The sequence below is a fragment of the Coregonus clupeaformis genome, chromosome 14 (assembly GCF_020615455.1).
Source record: "Coregonus clupeaformis isolate EN_2021a chromosome 14, ASM2061545v1, whole genome shotgun sequence".
NCBI classification, from domain to species: domain Eukaryota; kingdom Metazoa; phylum Chordata; class Actinopteri; order Salmoniformes; family Salmonidae; genus Coregonus; species Coregonus clupeaformis.
The window spans coordinates 25,293,766-25,310,507 of NC_059205.1; the positions used below are offsets into that span (position 1 = coordinate 25,293,766).

At 46.7% G+C, this 16,742-nt stretch overlaps 1 protein-coding gene across 2 annotated transcripts in view; it reads right to left on the reverse strand.

The window, feature by feature from the left end:
- Positions 1-2,699, reverse strand: part of LOC121581257 (GRAM domain-containing protein 4) — a 69,813-nt gene extending 67,114 nt beyond the window's left edge. For both annotated transcript variants that reach the window (XM_041896763.2, XM_041896762.2), the window contains exon 1: positions 2,379-2,699. In XM_041896763.2, coding sequence (XP_041752697.1) covers positions 2,379-2,482 — 104 coding nt within the window. In that variant the 5' untranslated portion in view covers positions 2,483-2,699. The remainder of the gene's footprint in view (positions 1-2,378) is intronic.
- Positions 2,700-16,742: the final 14,043 nt, after the last annotated feature.

The window sequence follows — 16,742 nt, forward strand, 5'->3', positions numbered from 1 at the left end:
TCCTATGAGAGCCATTGCTATGGCAGCCATGAGTGCTGTCGTGTCTCACTTCAATGAGATTCCCACCTCTGATATGAATCTGCTGAATAAAAGAGAAGGGGCAACAGAGAGACTTGGCTCCGCTCCCCTCAATGCCAAGTGTGTGTGAGTGTGTGTGTGTTTAATTGAGAGCATCCTGTCGGGCTGTATCACCGCCTGGTACGGCAACTGCACCGCCCGCAACCGCAGGGCTCTCCAGAGGGTGGTGCGGTCTGCCGAACGCATTACCGGGGGCAAACTACCCACCCTCCAGGACACCTACAGCACCCGAAGTCACAGAAAGGCCAAAAATATCATCAGGGACATCAACCACCCGAGCCACTGCCTGTTCACCCCGCTATCATCCAGAAGGCGGGGTCAGTACAGGTGCATCAAAGCTGGGACCGAGAGAATGAAAAACAGCTTCTATCTCAAGGCCATCAGACTGCTAAATAGCCATCACTAGCACATTAGAGGCTGCTGCTGCCTATTGAAATCACTGGCCACTTTAAGAAATGGAACACTAGTCACTTTAATAATGTTTACATATCTTGCACTACTCATCTCATATGTATATACTGTATTCTATAATATTCTACTGTATCTTAGTCCATGCCGCTCTGTCATTGCTTGTCCATATGTATATATTATTAAATTCCATTCCTTACTTAGATGTGTGTATATGTTGTGAAATTGTTAGATATTACTTGTTAGATATTACTGCACTGTCGGAGCTAGAAGCACAAGCATTTCGCTACAATAACATCTGCTAAACACGTGTATGTGACAAATTAAATTTGATTTTATTTGATTGAGCACTTTCTGAGAACAGAACAGCATTCTAGGTACTGGATAGTCCTTGGCATTGTTTAGTAGTGATGGAAGGTCCCACACTTGCATAGAACATAGGACATTGTTCAATTCACCAAAGACATTAAATCAGACATTGTTAGATTTAGGGTGAGATTGACAGACATTTCTGAGAATAATACAAACTAAAAACTCCCACGCGGAATGTTTTAGTAAAGGAGTTGAGTGTTTGGTCATTTTTATTGCAAATTAAGTGGAATAGGGACAAAAACAACCTAATTTCAACAATTATTATTATTATTTAGAAAAGATAAAATAACATTGGTCTAGTTTATCTGAGGACACCAGAAAGCTATTCATGCTTCTTTTTCTCACTTCCAAATCGCTGAGAATCTACTTGGTCTAGGAGTCTCACTACACTTGGTCCAAGCTCACATCTTTTGCGATGGAAGCTAGGCTAAATCGGAAGCACCAACACCCATCAGCCGTCACCACTGTGCACACACTTATTATTATGACAACTAGAGTAGGTATGTCTGCAAATGACTGCTGTCTGAACACACAAATCCAATTAGGTCACTTGTCTATTGCTGTTTGTACAGTCAGTATTACAAAACGTATTTCAAAAACAAAACTGATTTGGGCATTAAGGCCTTCATTGTGAACCAGGCTTTATTCTACACTGTTTTAACAGCTTTATCAGTTGCAGCCAACAGTATTTTCCGTGACAACATGTTTCTGGCGGCCTTCTTCTGTTACACACAGGTGTTCAGAGCATGCTAGATAGCTAATTAGTACAGGTGGTCCCTGTCTTCTGTAAGCACACACTAACCCCAACCCTATAAAGGCGTGTATCAATTTAACATTGTTTCTTAAAATTATTTATTGCTGATATGAAAGATAAGGTCCTTATGCTTCCAAAACCGTTCCGCAAGCGATGCATGTTAATGTTCAGACCGAGCGTCGGGGCTCTTAACCAACCTTCCACTTACAGAAGACGCCTTCGTCCAATGACTTGTGTAACGTAATGGAACATAGTTATGATCAAAGGCTAAGGCACTGCGAGCTGTCATAGCTTCGCAGCAAACAAATAAACAAAAAAGACAACAGCTGATAAGATATGAGCCTAAAACACCGTGATAATTGACGGAGCATGAAGGACCAGTGTCGTATGGCTTCACTGTACCCTCGACGATTTGCGACTCTGTAACAAAGCGCGTGAGCAACAGTAGGTGTTGGCCCGCTGTGACAAAATGTAACAAGTCCGTTATGTTGGTCTTCGCTTCCCACGATTCATTACTGAAGCTATGGCGATGCAACGTTCATTGGTAATACTGTTTTATTTCTGTAGTGCCTAATTCCTATTTCTCAATTAATTTGTAATCTTCGTAAATAACAGGCTACGCACAGTAGCCCTTGCCCTCCATTAAATAATAATGAATTACCCAACTAAAAGCCAACAGACGTTTACATAAACACCATACGCAAAGACTTGAACTAGGCTACTTTACATCGACATTATTTCTATTTAAAATAAAGTTTATTCTTACCCAGCCCGTAAATCGTAGCAAAGTTTCATTAACACTGAGAATTGCCTTTGAATGTATCCAGTAGCGTACACCTGCTCAGAACCGCCAAGCCACAAGCTGTTCATTGAGCCTCAGCCCCGCCATCTCAATCCGCTCTTCTGTAAACCAAAGCAACGATTTACATCCCGCTGCAGCCTTGATTAGTTTTGTAGAAATGCCAGTTCCTTTAGCATAGGCTATATCCTTCAGTACCGTTTGAAATCAGTCTCTCTCTTGTTGATTTCATAGCTCTCACACAAGCCAGACCAGGGAATTTCGTCAATGTCAGCAGACTTTCTTTCTTAAAGGGGCCGCCTATGGAGTTTCAAAGTTATCAACAAGCCTGCCCTTGATGTTATTGTACCTCCTACTCTGGATTCGTCTGCTTTCATAATGCCCATCAGCATCCTCTGTTGGATGAAAATATTATAACAATGTAGGCCTACCAACAGTATTGCATGTGCATAGTTGATATCATATATTATTGGGACAGTTCTCTCATGGAATACAGGTGATAAATAAATAATACATCAATCAATAAAGGAATAAATAAACATACATTGAATTAATTGACATTTGCACATATACAGTACCAGTCAAAAGTTTGGACACACCGACTCATTCAAGGGTTTTTCTTTATTTTTACTATTTTCTACATTGTAGAATAATAGTAAAGACATCAAAACTATGAAATAGCACATATGGAATCATGTAGTAACCAAAAAAGTGTTAAACAAATCAAAATATATTTTATATTTGAGATTCTTCAAAGTAGCCACCCTTTGCCTTGATGACAGCTTTGCACACTCTTGGCATTCTCTCAACCAGCTTCTTGAGGTAGTCACCTGGAATGCATTTCAATTAACAGGTGTGCTTTGTTAAAAGTTAATTTGTGGAATATGTGGAATTTATTTCCTTCTTAATGCGTTTGAGCCAATCAGTTGTGTTGTGACAAGGAGGGGTGTATACAGAAAATAGCCCTAATTGATAAAAGACCAAGTCCATGCAAGAACCAACGATTTTACTGAGTTACAGTTCATATAAGGAAATCTTAATCCTTAATCTATGGATTTCACATGACTGGGCAGGGGAGCAGCCATGGGTGGGCCTGGGAGGGCATAGGCCCACCCACTGGGGAGTCAGGCCCAGCCCACAAAAGGGCTTTATTACAGACAGAAATACTCCTCAGTTTCATCAGCTGTCCGGGTGGCTGGTCTCAGACGATCCCGCAGGTGAAGAATCCAGATGTGGAGGTCCTAGGCTGGCGTGGTTTCACGTGGTCTGCGGTTGTGAGGTCGGTTGGACGTACTGCCAAATTCTCTAAAACGCTGTTGGAGGTGGCTTATGGTAGAGGAATTAACATTAAATTATTTGGCAACAGTTCTGGTGGACATTCCTGCAGTCAGCATGCCAATTGCGTGCTCACTTAAAACTTGAGACATCTGTAACATTGTGTTTGGTGACAAAACTGCACATTTTAGAGTGCCCTTTTATTGTCCCCAGCACAAGGTGCACCTGTGTAATGATCATGCTGTTTAATTAGCTTTTTGAAATGCCACACCTGTCAGGTGGATGGACTATCTTGGCAAAGGAGAAGAGCTCACTAACAAGGATGTAAACACATTTGTGCACCAAATGTGAGAGAAATAAGCTTTTTGTGTATATGGAAAATTTCGGATACCTTTTATTTCAGCTCAAGAAACATGGGACCAACACTTTACATGTTGTGTTTATATTTTTGTTCAGTATAGAATAAGTAATCACATCAGCCCTATTCATGGCATATCTATCTGCAACATTCGACAACTTTTGTCTACTGAACGTGGCCCTGGTTTGAGACAGCCAAGTGGGCCAAGAAATGTTTTGGCCCAGTCCAAAACCAGCCTCCTTCTGTCGCTTGTCTGTCCTGTAAACCTAGATCTGAGAATGGAGGGCTAGGTGGAGCTGCTGTAATATTAATGATATGGCTTACATCCGTCCAATCCGTTCAGACCAACAAAGTGTTTGGGGAAGAGGGTTTGATTTTGGACTGGGCGGAAGTCTGGTCTCCCTCTCCCTCTCCCTCTCTCTATTCCTACCCACTCTCTCTCTTTGCTCTCGCTCCTTCTCACTCTCTCCCTCTCTTTTAATGTCCTCCACTAGGTGGTGCTCACTTAACAAACATGAAACAGATGGACCCAACTAAAATGTCACTGAGCCGTTTGTCAAACACTGCTTTGCATTACAAGCATCTTACAGTATAACCAATCAGATAAAATGCCAAGTCATTCTCTCACAACACTATCTTATATTGTTAAGTAATACAGCAGTATGCAAGATTAAGGGCAAGTCATCCTCTCACAACACTATCTTATATTGTTAAGTAATACAGCAGTATGCAAGATTAAGGGCAAGTCATCCTCTCACAACACTATCTTATATTGTTAAGTAATACAGCAGTATGCAAGATTAAGAGGAAAATTCAGATCAAGACTTAAAGACTTCAATCACCACTGTGCATATGCGTTGTGTTACGTAAATCCACTGAGACCATGTTTAGGTAATTCAATGTCCGTCTTACGATATTGTAATAAACAATTTTTGACACAATAAAAATCCTGATCTTAAATTTACCATTGGACATGTTACAGTAGCAGGAGGTATGTTTTGTGGAAACTAAATGATTTAATACCATGGTTTTACAGTAAGTAATCCCTACTCTATTTCTGGCCTAAACACAACCATCACTCTAGCCTCTCTCTCTCTCTCTCTCTCTCTCGCTCTCTCGATGTCCCATATCAGAGCTGTGGGGCTGAGGCGCCCAAATCCTCCCTCCATGTTATTAAGAAAGTCCTAATTCCAATTGAGCGTTTTCTAGAACACTCATTGCACATGTTTTCTTCTTACGCAATTACGGCTACCACACTTTGAGTCAATTATAGAACAGCTTGGAGGGGTTGGTGCTGCTTTGATGATGTAAACACACAATTGTATGAGGGGAAATGAGATTAGACATTTTGTAAGAGATAGAAAGGAGATGAAATGTCACACCCTGACTCAGGGGACTCTTATATGTTGAGTCAGGGTGTGAATATTCTATGTTAGTATTTCTATGTTGCTTTCTAGGATTGTATGTCTATGTTTGGCCGGGTGTGATTCCCAATCAGAGACAGCTGTCGCTCGTTGTCTCTGATTGGGGATCATACTTAGGCAGCCTATTGGCACTCGTTAGTTGTGGGATCTTGTTTCGTGAGTAGGCTTGTTTAGTGTTCAGCCTTAGCATTTCACGTTTCGTTGGTTTGTTGTTTTGTCGTGTGTTTATCATTTAAATAAACATGTACGCATTTCACACTGCGCCTTGGTCTGACCCGTCCTTAAACGAACGTGACAGAAGATCCCACCAAACACGGACCAAGCAGCGTGCCCAGGAGCAAACACCCTGGACACAGGTGGAGAAGTTTTGGTCTTGGGAGGAGATATTTGCGGGAAAAGGACCCTGGGTGAAGAAGGAAGCCCAGGCAGGAGAGGAGCAACGGCAACACAGAAGACGGCCGAGGAGGAAGCCCGAGAAGCAGCCCCAATAAAACATGTTGGGGGGGCTAAAGGGGTGGTCGGGGAGCGAGAGAGAAGAGCCCCGATCACTGCACCCGGTGGGTTTCCAGATTGAGTCCCTACGACCATGGGAAGAAGAGTGGGAACAGTATTATACTGAGGAGTCGGAGGATGACGACGACGACGATGAGTTTCTGTTCCCTAACTCGTGGGGGCTCCCGGAGGAGTCTTCACTGGAGGAGGAGTGCCGAGAGAGAGAAGGATCGGATCTGCAGGGTGAGAGAGGAGGCAACCATATTACGGGGGCTGATAGCTAGAATAGAGCGGGAGAGATCCATTCAAGAGGAGGCTCGTAGGGAAAAGGAGGAAGTAGAGGCACGGAGAGAGGAGCTGGTTAGGCAGCATAAAGAGCGGGGGTTAATAAAGGAACCCAGGTATGCGGAGAGACGCACTGTGTCACCAGTGCACCTTCCCAGTCCGGTCCGGCCCGTTCCTGCTCCTCGCACCAAGCCAGTGATGCGTGTCGCCAGTCCAGCCCGGCCTGTTCCTGCTCCTCGCACCAGGCCAGTGGTGCGTATTCCCAGTCCGGCCCGGCCCGTTCCTGCTCCTCACACCAGGCCAGTGGTGCGTGCTCCCAGTCCAGCCCGGCCTGTTCCTGTTCCTCGCACCAAGCCAGTGGTGCGTGTTCCCAGTCCGGCCCGGCCCGTTCCTGCTCCTCGCCCCAGGCCTGTGGTGCGTGTTCCCAGTCCGGTACGGCCCGTGCCTGCTCCCCGCACCAAGCCAGTGGTGTGTGTCCCCAGTCCGGTACGGCCCATTCCTGCTCCTCGTACCAGGCCTGTGGTGCGTGTTCCCAGTCCGGCCCGGCCCGTTCCTGCTCCTCACACCAGGCCAGTGGTGTGTGTTCCCAGTCCGGCCCGGCCTGTTCCTGCTCCTCGCACCAAGCCAGTGGTGCGTGTTCCCAGTCCGGCCCGGCCCGTTCCTGCTCCTCGCACCAAGCCAGTGGTGCGTGTCGCCAGTCTGGCCCGGCCCGTTCCTGCCCCTCGCCCCAAGCCAGTGATGCGTGTTCCTAGTCCGGTCTGGCCCGTGCCTGCTCCTCGCACCAGACCAGTGGTGCGTGTGTCCAGTCCGGCACGGCCCGTGCCCGTTCCACTGGTGCCTGTTCCAGCTCCGGTCAGCCGCTCCACTCCGGAGCCAGAGCAGTCCGCTCCACCGGGGTCCAGTCCAGCTCCAGTCAGCTGCTCCACTCTGGAGCCAGAGCAGTCCGCTCCACCGGTGCTCAGTCCAGCTCCGGTCAGCGGCTCCACTCCGGTGCCAGAGCAGTCCGCTCCACCGGTGCATAGTCCAGCTCCGGTCAGCGGCTCCAGTCCGGAGCCTGAGCAGTCCGCTCCACCGGTGCCCGGTCCAGCTCCGGGCAGCGGTTCCAGTCCAGACCCAGACGTCAGCCCCTCTCCAGGTTTGGGGTCTCCCACACCAGGGTCCAGACAGGGCTTGGAGTATCGTGGAAGGAAGGAGAGGGGAAGCAGCTCGCCGAGGTCCAGACCAGACCAGGGGCGCAACAGGGAGGCGAAGAGTATGTGGTCGTCACGCCCGGAGCCGGATCCGCCTCCGAGGCGGAATACCCACCCGGCCCCTACCCTGTTATGTAAAATAAAGGTTGTGCGGTCGGAGTCCGCACCTTTGGGGGTCATTCACAGCAGTGATTACAGCTGTGAATCTTTCTGGGTAAGTCTCTAAGAGCTTTGCACACGTGGATTGTACAATATTTGACCATTATTCTTTTAAAAATTATTTAAGCTCTGTCAAGTTGGTTGTTGATCATTGCTAGCCAGCCATTTTCAAGTCTTGCCATAGATTTTCAAGCCGATTTAAGTCAAAATTGTAACTAGGCCACTCAGGAACATTCAATGTCATCTTGGTAAGCAACTCCAGTGTAGATTTGGCCTTGGGTTTTAGGTTATTGTCCTGCTGAAAGGTGAATTTGTCTCCCAGTGTCTGTTGGAAAGCAAACTGAACCAAGTTTTCCTCTAGGATTTTGCCTGTTCTTAGCTCTATTCCTTTTCTTTTTATCCTAAAAAACTCCCTAGTGCTTGCCGATGACAGTCATACCCATAACATGGCCCTTGAATGTTTTGGTACACCTACTGGAGAGCTCTTCTTTGTCTACACCCATTCAGCATTGTTCACATCCTCTTAAGCCTTAGCCCCACCCATCTCTTTAAGGATTCAAGTGAGGCCAGGTTGCTAAACAGAGTAAGGTAGTATAGTAAATAACCAAAGATTTCAAGAGTAAAAGTGGGGAAAGTAGTAGCAAAAATACACTTTATGTAGTCCAATAAATGACCATAATCACCGCCTACTAGGTTCAATGTTAGCTACAGTTGAAGTCGGAAGTTTACATATACCCTAGCCAAATACATTTAAACTCAGTTTTTCACTACTCCTGACATTTAATCCTTGTAAAAATTCCCTGTCTTATGTCAGTTAGGATCACCACTTTATTTTAAGAATGGGAAACGTCAGAATAATAGTAGAGAGAATGTTTTAATTCAGCTTTTATTTATTTCATCACATTCCCAGTGGGTTAGAAGTTTACATACACTCAATTAGTATTTGGTAGCATTGCCTTTAAATTGTTTAACTTGGGTCAAATGTTTCAGGTAGTCTTCCACAAGCTTCCCACAATAAGTTTGGTGAATTTTGGCCCATTCCTCCTGACAGAGCTGATGTAACTGAGTTAGGTTTGTAGGCCTCCTTGCTCGCACACGCTTTTTCAGTTCTGCCCACAAATGTTCTATAGGAATGAGGTCAGGGCTTTGTGATGGCCACTCCAATACCTTGACTTTGTTATCCTTAAGCCATTTTGCCACAACTTTGGAAGTATGCTTGGGGTCATTGTCCATTTGGAAGACCCATTTGCTGTTATGTGGGCAGCTTGTCTCTCCCTTTTCTGTTTCCCTTCCTCCTTGTTTTGTCCCCTCTGTGTCTGTTGTATCTGTATGTGTGTTTGTCCCCTTTATGTGGGTGTGTCTGGAGTGGATCAGGGGGCGTGCTCAGGATCTGCCTCTCCTGTGCAGCTGCGGGTTGTTTCCAGTGATTCCTGCCTACGCAGCTGCATCCTATTCTCTAATCAACCTGCACTACTAATTCCGGGGCATGGCTCTCCACCGGCGCCAGATCGTTGTTCTTACCAGAGCGGTAACTTGGCTCACCAGTAAAGTTATTTTGTCTTTGTCTTCAGCCTGGCTCTCCACTCTCCTTAACCTGTCATTTGTTTTGTCTTTAGTTTCGGACATACCTCCCAACCTGCCTGCCTTCCTGCCTGTCGGCCTGCCTGCCTGCCTTTTTGTTTCTTCCACTCCCTTTGTCGTGTTTGTTTCTCTGAGTGCTGGGTTGAACCATAGCCTAACAGAACGATCTGGCCATGGACCCAACAGAGAGACAGCACGGGGCAAACGAAGACAGCTTCCAACAAGCTATCCAGGCTCAAGGAACGTTGCTAGGACAGCATGACCAACTGATTCGGACTCTTTTGGAAAATAATCATCAACTGCTGAACCAGGTGACTCAGTTAACTACACAAGTCTCTAAATTGTCTGTTATCAGTTCTCCATCTCTCTCTGACCCCCAGTTTGATGCACCCCCAAGTTGGTTCCTCGGACATGATGCAGGCTTCGTTCCATCGGGAACCCCCTGTCACGTCGCCTGAACCGTTCAATGGAGAATTGGACAAGTGCCGGGGATTTTTGCTTCAGTGTGACTTGATTTTTCGGCAGAGACCACTGTCATTTTCTACTGATTCCTCTAAGGTACATTATGTTCTGGGGCTGTTAAGAGGGAGAGCTCTGGTTTGGGCTGAGGCTGTGTGCTCAAATCAAACTTTGACTGGATTGACTTTCGCTGATTTTTCTGCTAAATTGAAGAAAAATGTGGGTAATTCCTCCAAGATACTTTTTAATTTGAGGCAGGGTTCTAACAGTGTGGCTGAGTACTCTATTGAGTTCTGGACTTTGGCAGCGGACTCCAAGTGGAACAATGTGGCACTTCAAGGAGCATTTCTAAACGGTTTGAATGAAGCCATTAAGGATGAACTGGCTGCTCGTGACGAGCCACATGATTTACATTCTCTCGTTTCCCTGTCCATTAAGCTAGACAACCGGTTGCGGGAGAGGCGTCGGGAGAGAGGCGGTCGGCCGCATCTAGGAGGACGAGTTCCCCAGCCTTCAACCACTCGAGTCTCGCCTCCCGGAGCCGGCAGCTTCTTATTCCTGATTCCATCCCGAGCACAGAGGAGGAACCTATGCAAGTGGGTCAAGCTCGACTACCTCCAGCAGAACGGCAACGGCGCCTCCAGGCGGGTGAGTGCCTGTACTGTGGAGACGCCACACACATTCTGGCGACATGCCCTAAGCGGCCAAAAGACAAGGCTCGCTCGTAACGGTGGGTCTACTTGCGAGCCCAGAGTTAGATCCTGAACCCATCATTCCCCGATTACAAGTACCTGTAACCTTACGTTTCCAGAGTCATTCCCTGCCACTCTCAGCTCTCATAGACTCAGGTGCAGAAGACAACTTTATTAGCCACCAGTTCGTTACACAAGCTCGTATCCCCATGGAGCCACTACCTACCCCCATTCGGGTCACAGCCCTTGATGGGCGCCTCCTGCGGAGATAACTCATCAAACCATCCCCGTTTCCCTAGTGATTTCTGGCAATCATTGTGAAAGCATTCAGCTAAGAGTTATGTCTGGCTCAGCTACCTCCCTAATCCTTGGCTTCCCCTGGTTGGCTCTTCACAACCCACAAATTGATTGGACACGTCACACCATTCTCAGTTGGAGCACTAACTGCCATTCAGAGTGCCTTAGGTCAGCGGTTCCCCCCACTAAGTGTAACCCAACTCATCCCTCAGCTCCTCTTGATCTGTCATCTGTCCCCAAAGAATACCATGACTTAGCGGAGGTTTTCAGTAAGGACAAGGCTCTGTCTCTACCACCACATAGGCCTTATGATTGCCCTATTGAACTGCTTCCTGGTGCTCCCTTGCCCTCTAGTCGCTTATACAATCTGTCCCGACCGGAAAGAGAGGCAATGGAGCAGTACATTGGTGATTCTCTGGTCTCGGGCATAATCCGTCCCTCGTCGTCTCCTTTGGGTGCAGGTTTCTTTTTCGTGGAAAAGAAGGACAAGTCGTTACGCCCCTGTATCGATTTCAGGGGTTTAAACAACATAACTGTTAAAAACAAGTATCCCCTTCCACTCATCAACTCTGCTTTTGAACCTCTGCATGGCGCCACAGTTTTCTCCAAGCTCGACCTCAGGAACGCTTATCACCTTGTCCGGATCCGTAAGGGAGATGAGTGGAAAACCGCTTTCAACACTCCACTGGGACATTTTGAGTATTTGGTCATGCCCTTTGGGCTCTCAAACGCCCCTGCTGTTTTCCAAGCCATGGTGAACGATGTTCTTAGGGATTTTTTGAACCGTTTTGTCTTTGTATACCTGGATGATATTCTTGTTTTTTCCAAGTCACCCGAGGAGCATGAGTCACACGTCCGTCAAGTCCTGCAACGGCTCTTGGAAAACAAGCTGTATGTCAAAGCAGAGAAGTGTGAGTTCCACAAACAGTCTACATCGTTCCTTGGTTTCATCATTGAGAGCGGGCAGGTGAAGGCGGACCCCGAGAAGATCCGGGCAGTGACGGAATGGCCCATACCCACCACCCGTAAGCAACTTCAACGATTTTTGGGCTTTGCTAACTTCTACCGTAGGTTCATTAAGGGTTTTAGTAAAGTGGTGGCACCCCTTACTAGACTCACATCCCCAAAAGTCCCTTTTCTGTGGTCCCCTGAGGCGGAGCAGGCGGTAGGGGTTTTGAAGGAACTGTTTTCCACCTCCCCTGTGTTGATACACCCCAATACCTCTCTGCAGTTTGTTGTGGAGGTGGACGCGTCGGACTCAGGTGTGGGAGCCGTCCTCTCCCAGCGCTCCCCACTGACCAAAAGCTTCACCCCTGTGCTTTTTTCTCCAAGAAATTGTCACCCACAGAACGGAATTACGACGTTGGAAACCGAGAACTGCTGGCGGTCAAGCTAGCACTGGAAGAATGGCGGCACTGGCTGGATGGAGCTGAACTGCCGTTTGTGGTCTGGACAGACCACAAGAACTTGGCTTACATCCAAGCCACTAAGAGACTCAACTCACGCCAAGCCAGATGGGCCCTGTTTTTAGTAGGTTTAACTTTATTCTTACATACAGACCGGGGTCAAGAAATGTTAAACCAGATGCTTTGTCCCGCCAGTTTGCTGACCCTTCGGAGACCAGCGAGCCTGAGGCAGTCCTGCCTTCCTCATGCGTCGTGGCGGCTGTTCAGTGGGAGATCGAGTCTCTTGTGAAGACTGCACTTGCCACGGACCCGGGACCGGGTGATGGACCTCCCAACCTACTCTTTGTTCCCGAGACGGTCCGGTCTCAGGTGTTGCAGTGGATTCACACCTCCCGTTTTGCTGGTCACCCTGGGATGAGACGCACGTTGACGCTGCTTAGGAGACATTTTTGGTGGCCTTCAATGGAAACTGACGTTCGGGCTTTTGTGGCAGCCTGTTCAACCTGTGCTCGGGGCAAAGCCTCCCATCAGTCCCCTTCGGGGCTGCTGCTACCCCTCCCAGTTCCCAGCCGTCCCTGGTCCCACATAGCCATGGATTTTGTCACCGGCCTACCCAAGTCTGAAGGTAATGATACTATACTTACCATTGTGGACAGATTCTCTAAATCTGTTCACTATATAGCATTACCAAAATTACCGTCTGCCAGTGAGACAGCGGACCTCCTAGTCCAACATGTATTCCGTCCCCATGGAATACCTGTGGACATCGTATCTGATAGAGGCCCACAGTTTACTTCCCGTGTTTGGAAGGTTTTCTGTTCTGCTTTGGGTGCTTCCGTTAGTCTGTCCTCAGGGTTTCATCCCCAGACCAACGGTCAAACAGAAAGAGCCAATCAAGACCTCAAGCAACCCTTCGTTGTGTGGCTGCTCAACATCCATCATCCTGGGCCAAACATCTGCCTTGGATAGAGTACGCCCACAACTCCCTCACCACCTCTGCCACTGGTCTTTCACCCTTTGAAGTTACCATGGGTTATCAACCCCCTCTGTTTCCTGCTCAGGAGAAGGAATTGGCTGTTCCTTCGGTTCAGGAGAACCTCCGCCGCTGCCAGAGAGTGTGGCGCGACGCTCGGGAAGCGTTGCTTCGGACCACCGACAGGAACAAGATGACAGCGGATAGGAGCAGGACTCCCGCACCTGTGTTTCATCCTGGTCAAGAGGTTTGGCTGTCGTCTAAGAACGTACCTCTTCGTACCAAATCACGCAAGCTGTCTCCTCGGTACCTGGGTCCGTTTGTGGTGGAGTCCATCATTAACCCCGCTGCGGTTCGTTTGAAGTTGCCTTCAGCCATGAAGATACACCCTACTTTCCACGTCTCCCAACTGAAACCTGTGTCCTCCAGCCTTTTGTGTCCGCCGGCTGTTCCACCTCCACCTGTTCGTCTCATTGACGACCATCCGGCCTACACCGTCAGTAGGCTACTGGACTCTCGGAGGCGGGGTAGGGGTCTCCAATACCTAGTCGATTGGGAAGGTTATGGACCAGAGGAGAGGTCTTGGGTCCCTAAGCGTTTTGTGTTGGATCCTCAGTTGATCACGGACTTCCATCACGACAACCCTGACAGGCCTGGTGGGTCGCCAGGTGGCGACCATTGAGGGGGGTACTGTTATGTGGGCAGCTTGTCTCTCCCTTTTCTGTTTCCCTTCCTCCTTGTTTTGTCCCCTCTGTGTCTGTTGTATCTGTATGTGTGTTTGTCCCCTTTATGTGGGTGTGTCTGGAGTGGATCAGGGGCGTGCTCAGGATCTGCCTCTCCTGTGCAGCTGCGGGTTGTTTCCAGTGATTCCTGCCTACGCAGCTGCATCCTATTCTCTAATCAACCTGCACTACTAATTCCGGGGCATGGCTCTCCACCGGCGCCAGATCGTTGTTCTTACCAGAGCGGTAACTTGGCTCACCAGTAAAGTTATTTTGTCTTTGTCTTCAGCCTGGCTCTCCACTCTCCTTAACCTGTCATTTGTTTTGTCTTTAGTTTCGGACATACCTCCCAACCTGCCTGCCTTCCTGCCTGTCGGCCTGCCTGCCTGCCTGCCTGCCTGCCTGCCTCAGCCTCTCCTTCCTCCGGAGCCGACTAGCCCACTCTGTTCCTTTACTTCAGTTGTTTTTGGACTAAGACAATTTTAACTTTTATTAAATATTTTTGTTTCTTCCACTCCCTTTGTCGTGTTTGTTTCTCTGAGTGCTGGGTTGAACCATAGCCTAACATTTGCGACCAAACTTTAACTTCCTGACTGATGTCTTGAGATGTTGCTTCAATATATCCACATAATTTTCCTTCCTCATGATGCCATCTATTTTGTGAAGTGCACCAGTCCCTCCTGCAGCAAAGATAACGATTGCCATTATGGCCAAACAGTTGTATTTTTGTTTCATCAGACCAGAGGACATTTCTCCAAAAAGTAAGATCTTTGTCCACATGTGCAGTTGCAAACCGTAGTCTGGCTTTTTTATGGCGGTTTTGGAGCAATGGCTTCTTCCTTGCTGAGCGTCCTTTCAGGTTATGTCGATATAGGACTCGTTTTACTGTGGATATGGATACTTTTGTACCTGTTTCCTCCAGCATCTTCACAAGGTCCTTTGCTGTTGTTCTGGGATTGATTTTCACTTTTCGCATCAAAGTATGTTGATCTCTAGGAGACAGAACGCGTTTCCTTCCTTAGTGGTATGACGGCTGCGTGGTCCCATGGTGTTTATACTTGCGTACTATTGTTTGTACAGATGAACGTGGTACCTTCAGGCGTTTGGAAATTGCTCCCAAGGATGAACCAGACTTGTGGAGGTCAACAATGTTTTTTCTGAGGTCTTGGATGATTTCTTTTGATTTTCCCATGATGTCAAGCAAAGAGGCACTAAGTTTGAAGGTAGGCCTTGAAATACATCCTCAGGTACACCTCCAATTGACTCAAATTATGTCAATTAGCCTATCAGAACCTTCTAAAGCCATGACATCATTTTCTGGAATTTTCCAAGCTTTTTAAAGGCACAGTCAACTTAGTGTATGTAAACTTCTGACCCACTGGAATTGTGATACAGTGAATTTTAAGGGAAATAATCTGTCTGTGTACAATTGTTAGAAAAATTACTTGTGTCATGCACAAAGTAGATGTCCTAACCGACTTGCCAAAACTATAATTTGTTAACAATACATTTGTGGAATGGTTGAAAAACGAGTTTTAATGACTCCAACCTAAGTGTATGTAAACTTCCGACTTCAACTGTATCTAGCTAACATTAGGCTATAACTAGCAATGCAAATGGCTTTCTGAGATACAAACAAGCCAACGTTAGCTAGATAGCTAACAGTACACTTTAACTTGCAATGGAAACAACTTTACAAGCATACCCATAACATGATGCGGCCACCACCATGCTTGAAAATATGAAGAGTGGTACTCAGTGACATGTTGTGTTGGATTTGCTCTAAACATAATGCAAAAAGTTCATTTCTTTGCCACATATTTTGATGTATTACTGTAGTGCCTTATTGCAAACAGGATGCATGTTTTGGAATATTTTTATTCTGTACAAGCTTCCTTCTTTTCACTCTGTCAGGTGCGTTTGTAAATTGCCTCCAGTGTGTCAGAGTACGCTCTGGGTCATTCGTAAATTCAGAGCATTTTACTCTCGGATCGTTCAGAATGCACACTGGACGCTCTGGCCAAGGAGAAAGCTTGATCTGAGCGTTCAGACCTTACAACTGCAGTCAAGCACCCAAGCTAACTGGCTAGTTGACACATTTCATTTGTTAAACTGTATAGATGTTGTAAGGCTCTATACTTTCAGTATAAAGTCATTAACTGGGTTGTACTTGGAGGTTATCAATCTTCAGTAGTGGTTCTAGATTAAGGTTCTGTCTTCTATGTCAGTATAGGCTGACTGGAAGGTTCTGTACCTTTAGTAGGGGGGTTATTTGAAATGCCAATATACATGATTTCAGATGTTTATTCTCTATTCCAATGCTGCTCAATGGGAGAATACTCACTCACCTGGTTGATTTTAAATGGCTTGTCAGAGGTGCGAGCACTGGAGAATGTATGTAACCAAGTTGCTTTAAAGTAGAGAGCATTCACAAGAACCAGTCTGGTCATTTCGTTGACATTTCCTGGTTTAACAAGCTTCCATTTTATCTGTGGACAAACATTTCAAATGTAGAACCACTCCACAACGGGAAAATGACCTCCAGATAAAAAGGTGAAGACTTTTTGATGTGTGCTTTTTACAGCCGAATTTCACTGTTGAATGTTGATGATAAACGATTTCTAAAATATTCCTTTGTGTTTGTATCCCGGTTTCATCAGAGCAGAAGAGTCTCATTTGGCCCCCAGGTGGACCATGGCCAGAGCTGAACTGATACTCATGGGAGAGAAGCAGATGTTCTTACTGGAGTTGGTTTGGCCAAGTGTTTGAGCTACTGACAATGGTCATGGTTGACTGGTGTTCCTACAAAGAATGGGTGTACGAAATGACAAATATGATGGTAAAGCAAAGGTGGAAAAGAGCCGTCATTGATGGTTTGAATTAGTATTTAGGGTGAATAATCCTGTGCTTGAGTGAACAATCGAATCATATACACTGAGTGTACAAACCATTAAGAACACCTGCTCTTTCCATGACATAGACTGACCAGGTGAATTCAGGTGAAAGATATGATCCCTT